General features: G+C 35.8%; 1 protein-coding gene across 3 annotated transcripts; it reads right to left on the bottom strand.

Moving 5' to 3' along the window:
• Positions 1-351: 351 nt before the first annotated feature.
• On the bottom strand, positions 352-6,348 carry LOC113743406 (uncharacterized). 3 transcript variants are annotated; one of them, XM_027271397.2, is made up of 11 exons: positions 6,210-6,348; positions 4,518-4,693; positions 4,284-4,411; positions 4,084-4,192; positions 3,917-3,956; positions 3,050-3,139; positions 2,863-2,962; positions 2,615-2,754; positions 2,065-2,167; positions 951-1,630; positions 352-872 (listed from the first exon to the last, which is right to left on the bottom strand). In XM_027271397.2, the coding sequence occupies exons 2-11, from the start codon at positions 4,651-4,653 to the stop codon at positions 590-592; spliced, it is 1,809 nt and encodes a 602-aa protein (XP_027127198.1). In that variant the 5' UTR covers positions 4,654-4,693; positions 6,210-6,348; the 3' UTR covers positions 352-589. The 3 variants fall into 3 exon arrangements, with proteins under 3 accessions (XP_027127198.1, XP_027127197.1, XP_027127200.1); XM_027271396.2 differs by having other exon boundaries at positions 6,216-6,304; XM_027271399.2 differs by lacking the exon at positions 6,210-6,348 and having other exon boundaries at positions 4,292-4,411; positions 4,518-4,656.
• Between the last annotated feature and the right edge of the window lie 215 nt (positions 6,349-6,563).

Raw genomic sequence — 6,563 nt, 5'->3', positions numbered from 1 at the left:
TTATAATTTTCGTATTAGAAGAGGGTAAGGTGTGTCCTACCCTCTCCATGTATTCTTGCTATATTTGTTTTTAATAATATGGGTACCCAAGCCCACCCGCCAGCGATGATTAGCAGTTTAAAAAAAAAAAGCAATTGGAGAAACAGGTGAACAAAGCAAGAAAATATTAAATACACAAATTCATGGGACAGACTAGTTAATTTGACGGCTTCAAAAAATCATAGCAATTCAAATGGTGATATTGTTGCCAGTTTTGAGGTTTTATCGCAGTAGATTGAATATTGGAATCTCATATGCACGTAGAAACTTCGTGTATTTTCCACAGTTGGAATGGATTTAGCCTTAGAAAAGTGTTAAAATTTGTCATCTGGATAAAAACAGTAAACACAGTTGGCTGCCGTTCAAAAAAAGCAACCGTACGAGTAGCCTACTTGTGGTACATTTCCTATATTTTTTCAACCTCTGCAGCAAACTCATAATTACTGATACTACACTGTTATTATTATCTGGTAATTACAAAAAATTATGCTAAGTGCTTTGTTAATTTAATGATAAATGGTACACAGATTACAGCATCGGACAGCTCTACTTAGTTTTCAAGCTGATACTGCCAAGAAAGAGAGCTGAAGCAGCAGAACCGAATTTTCCTGTTCTTACTTCTTCTCGCCTCATCTCCGCCAACACCATTGGCATCAGGACTGAATACATTCTCATCATTTGTTGCCTTCTCTGTAAGAGTTAATTCCGTTCTCTGATTTTGAGATGAAAGTGAAACAGCATGGTCAATCTCACAAGGGCCAGAAAAATCCTGCGATGCTGGAGCTATTTTATTATGGTTGGCATTCCTGCAATACGTACTGGATCCTGTATGTCTGATAATGGGTTGAATTAATAGGGATAACGTAATCAAACAAATGTAGAGAGACATATTATCGTTATGAAAAGAATACCTGATACGATGGCTACTAGAGCTATTCCTGGGTTCATATGAACCAATCGCTTCTGGATCTTCCTTTTCTGTTGGCTGACCACGTACCTCGGTATTTTTGCAGATTCGATTGGCCTCCGAGTATCCTGCCTCTCTGGACTTGTTATTTTCCAAATATTGTAATTCTTCTTTAGGGCTGCCAGGCAAAATCCTGGTTTCATGATTTGGTCTGCATTCTTGGAAAACGGAGATTACATCATCCAATATTCTCAAAGCTTGTTCAACCTCCGGATGAATAACTACTTTCTTATTGTCAGTGGAAAATCCAGAATGAATTTGATTTGTGGGCAAATTAATAGAACTATTGTTATCTAATTCAGCCAAACATTGACTTCCCTCACTATCATTTTCCTTGATCTCCTCAATCTCACCATATAATTTTTTATCTTGAACAAACGAATCCCCAGCTTGGGAATTAACTGCAGAGTCATGATTATGAACCATCTCTTGACTACTGCTGACATTTTCTCTCTCTTCTAATTGTTCTTTAAGCAGGCAGGATGTATCATTATTCATTTCAGCTGGTTGAGGAGTCTTGGTAGATAAACCATTTGAGTAAAAGAATTGGCCAACATGAGCATACAGTGGATCTTTCAAAGCCTTGGAAAAATCTTCATCATCTTTTGCAACTGAAGCAACCTTCTGCAAGAGTTCCAAGGATTATATATCTGAGAAAAGCAGATACTAAGCACCAAAAGATCCATACCCAATAACTATAAGTTCAACCAGACAAAGGATTTGCTTGTGGGATAAGAAGACATTAAACAACATCATCTCTTTACCATCACTTCAACCAGTGAACCTATTTGGCAGTAGATGCACTCATAGCACCACACTTACGGTAATTTTTATTTTATTTCTGTGTAGATGCACATAGTTTCAAGATCCTAATAGTAACATTAGTAAGAATTTAAGAGAGGAACTAAATGGACCTTCTGATCAAAATAACAGACCCTATTCAAGCCACTACTAGATGAATATTCATGAAAAAATTGAAATGCCTTTATCACCAATAGGAATACAAGTAGAGACTTAATTGTTATAAGAAAAAAAATCTCCAGAAAAGCATTACTGACCTTTTTATAGAGCATGAAACCACTTCCTAAGATCTTCCTTGAAACAAAATTAATGAGTGCTGGAGGAACGAAATCCAATTTAACATCCATGTTTGCAATTTTCCTAGAATATTTGAATTAAAGGAAAGAATTATAAGCCAGAAACAGCAAAACAAAGTTAAATATGAATATTAAACTCAAAATCCACAGAAATAGAAGTCTTTCATAAGTTCAAGACACATGTGATCTCCTCATAAGCAAAATTCATTTCCCACATGTTTAACAGACTTGAAGTAAAATCTCGTACAAAGTGCTCAAAATGCAGTTACCATGTTGGTTTTACATGCCTTGATAGATAGAGTCATCGTTGCGTAAATTAAATACTCATGTCAAATCTAGTATATATTTCTGAATTCATTCTATCATTGTCTCCAATTATTTAATTGATAAGTCAATGATCTTGCAGGTCATGGCATAAAATGATCTAAAGTTCATGTAGCACTTGAGACTACCAAAGTTTTACCTATCATTCTATAATAAAGGTACATGATATTTAACGAAAACTGCTCACCGCAGGTAAGATCTATTTGCAGACACTTTCTGTAAAGCAAAACCCCCCACCACATCAATCCGGATTACATCTTGTGCATCAGGTATCCCATCTCGAGTGAAACCATGAGAACTTATATCAATGCTTTCCAAGTCAGATATCTGAATAGACATAAATGTTCAGCTTCAGATACAATTCAAGAATAAGGACCCCAGAGAAGCAAAGGAGAAAAAAAAATTAGACAAGATTATTTATCTTTAAAATCCTACCGAGTTCAAAAGCACCACAACCAGATCGTCTCGTAAGTATTCAAACTCAAAATAATGGATTATAGCCTCCCTTGTTGACAATGGCCATGAAAACTTCATTCTTCCTTCCAAGTAATCGAGCACCTCAGTAGGCAAGGTATAACTTGTATAGAGTAACTGAAAACATTTGGTTTTTGAAAGAACAAACCTGACTAAACATATCTGTTCACCAATTCTGACCTTCTGCAGACACTGAGACGAGATGAGCTTGAAACTTGGAACAGTAATCTGTGGCCACCTGGTTAAAAAAATCACAAAAGAATGATGTTATTACAAGCATTTAAATTGGAGTGCTAGAAAGCAGACAGGTTTTGAGTTGTTTGAACCACATCGCCACAACTGTATGTCAAAATCAAGAAAAAGTTATTTACACACCCAAGGTACACAAGTTTCCAATACATCCAATACGAAATGTAAAAATTTCTGATGAAGCTATCAGGTTGATCAGGGATTTATAGCATAACTGGATCAGTAGATCTAATTGTACTCGAATGTATCTTTTTCTTTTCCTCTTAACCATTTTTGTTTTTCCACCCCTACTGCAGGGAAATAATTAGGGAAGAAATGTTAAAGCTCATCACTTTAGGCAATATTAACAAATTACTTCAAAAACATTTCAAGAGCCAAAAGGATGAACAGTATTTGATTCACCCAAGTTGTCTGGTTGTCTCCCCAAATGTCACTAACTTAGAGTACAGCAAGAAAGAAGCCTCCCCTTGCATAGTATCATGTTACCTCCATTTGGAAAGCAATACCAAAGTGCTTAATGGGATCAACATTATTGTTGTAAATGTAACCACCAAGCTACAGCTCAAACATATCAGATGGTGCTCCTTTAATAGTTCGTGGTAGCAAAAGCAGATGTATCTCTACCAAATTCTGTTTCCCAGTTGAGATAATTTGTTCATAACATGTTACAAAATTCAAAAGGTAATACACCCTAAATTAAATTAAGTATGATCACGTGTCATTAAGATATTGAGCAGAAACATATTTTTCTGGAAGAAACATTTACCATTTTGGATACAAGCCTGCCACCCACGCGATGCATAGACCTGCAAGAGAACAAAAAGACCATTTGAAAGTTCTCAAAGACAATCAACATAGAAGGTGGCACTCAACCTCATGTGCATTTAACATGGAAGAAGAGGGAGATCAGATCAGCAAATAAATATAGCTTACAAACATCTAATGGCCCATCCACATAGCCTTCAACAAGTAGGGTATGAAATGGTGTGCCTTCTGGTCCTTCTCTATACATAACGCGAAATTCTTCAGTATCCTGTTTCACCTGACAAAATAACAGTATGATAATAATCATATCATTATCACACTTCTTATCACCAGATTGAAAAGTGCAAGCATTATGAGTAAAGGTATACTTTCCAACCACGATGTGAGGCCTCACTGTACTTTGACCTCTCAACATCATCCACAGAGGCACTGCTTAACATTCCAAGAAAATGTGAGACTTCTTTGGTTCTCGTTTCTGCAATATTGTTGATAAAATCTACAAAGCATAAATCTCAATATTTAGTACCATTTAGTTGCAGAAACTTTAAAGTGAGCTAAACTATTGGAACGTAAATGTTGAAAGAGAAGTTTCTAATCCCAACCTTCATTCTCCACTTCTGATGAACGTAAAATCTGATCCTTAACAAGTCTCCCTAGTGTCTCCACATCAGTAAGATCATGACAAGAAAGTGTCTTATCCAGCTTATCCCGGTAAAGTGAGATGCAACTGTCCTCCATTTTGTGCTTCACCAATTAAAAGGTGATTTTCTTCCCAATCCTTAAGAGGCAAGACGAGTACAGCTAAGAAGAATTATTAACAATTCACTTGAACACTACAGCATACGACTCTATTTGCCCCATAATGTTGAACTACAATGTGCTTTTGTTCTACTTTTTCCCCCATAAAAGCAGAAATGATGATTGTCACACCCCTTTTTCTTAAAAGGATAAATTAAAATTATTTTTATTTTTCTGAAATTAAGACAAGAAAAATCAAAAAAGAAAAGGGACCTAAAATAAAACTGCACAAAGGCGACAGATTTAGGCCCACTAGAGTTTAGAAAAATGCCTTTGCAAAATTCTAGAGTCGTCCTTTTTTATTGAGTTTAGGTATCCAAGTCACCTAAAAAGAGAAATTTTTTATTTTTGAAAAGCAAATTAAAACCCTTTAATTAGACAACTCTAGATCTTTCGAAATTAAAGAAATGAATTCGGGAGCTACATTTGTGAGGAGATAAGGTCGAGACTTTACCCTCAAGCACCTCCCTATACCTAACAAATCCAGTTGCGAGTTTAATTATATTCTTTTAATTTTAAGGCCAATGTGAGTTAATCTATGCTAGACACATAACACGCATTTAATTAATAATGAAACAAATAAAAACATGCATGACACATAAAAGGGAAATAAAGCAAAAGATTAGTTCCAAGGCTTTTGTTGGAAAAGCCAAGGAATAGCGCGCTCTCGCACACTCAATCACGTACTACAAAAATAAAAATTAATTATGGAAAAAAAAAGAAGAAAAGAAAGAAAAAGAAAAAATTAAATGCACCTATGCCCCATATGGGTTACGTCACTTCTAAGAAATAAAAGAAAATATAACTAATTACGACTTGACAAATTAAAAAAAAAAAAAAAAAAAGCTAACTAGACTAATCTAGTCCTAGGACTTAATTGAAAGGTTCTGAATAAGTTATGAAGTCAAATTACAAGGTCATAAAATTTAAGGTAAAATCACGAAGCAAGACAAAACTGGGTTACTTAAAATTTGAGTTCCAGGCGCTACTGCTGCGTTGCTTTCATTTCCAATGAACCTCATTGGACAGCGGCGGCGTCGGACCACTGCCTTGTCTCTCTCCGCCCCCCACGCAAACGCACAATGCACACTGAAATTCTCACCAAAATGCAGAAAAGTAGCAAATCGAAAAAACGAAAAATCAATTCCAATATCTCTAGCTTCTCTCTCGGCCCTCTTGGTTTTCCAGCCTCCCTCAGGAGGTCCGGCCAGCATTGGATTGACCAGAATCATCTATCTTGCAACCACAAAGACTCAGCGGATTCTTTTTCCTATTTTGGCTCATATTTTCCTTTTGGGCATGTTTACAAACAAAAATCAAGCTTTTTATGCAAATTTATAGCAATCTGGCCAGAAATTTTTCAGAAACACAACAAATTTCAGTCATTCATAATCATAAAACAATAGAATAGAAAAATGAAAGGATGCTAGCTTAAGCGAGAAGACAAGCAAGAGGCATGTAGTTCACACAAATATCAGAATAGAAGAGTGACACACCTTTACAGTGTTGTTCCGGTGAAGATTTGCGACGGGAGAGGTGGTATCGGTTCCGGCGGCAAAGTTGGTAACTTCTTGCTCCCCTACTCGCCAATGAACTGTGCTCGTCTTTTCCTGATTTTTATTTCTATATTCTGATTTTTCTTTTTTATGTTTTTTTTTTAAATGGAATTTGGGATCTAGAAACTAAAGTTTGGCAAGCCTTTTAGGGTCTATTTTTCTTTTCTTTTTTCCTTTAAAAAAGAATGACTTGTTGAAGATCATCACAAAATTGAGGGGACCATGGGTTTTCTGGTTTCTTGGTGAAAGACTGAAGATGATAATTTTTGGTTCTTGAGATTTTCTTTATAAGCA

The sequence above is a fragment of the Coffea arabica genome, chromosome 5e (genome assembly GCF_036785885.1).
Source record: "Coffea arabica cultivar ET-39 chromosome 5e, Coffea Arabica ET-39 HiFi, whole genome shotgun sequence".
Classification (NCBI taxonomy): domain Eukaryota; kingdom Viridiplantae; phylum Streptophyta; class Magnoliopsida; order Gentianales; family Rubiaceae; genus Coffea; species Coffea arabica.
Note: the sequence above shows the minus strand (reverse complement) of the source record. Positions and strands in the feature narration are given on the sequence as shown.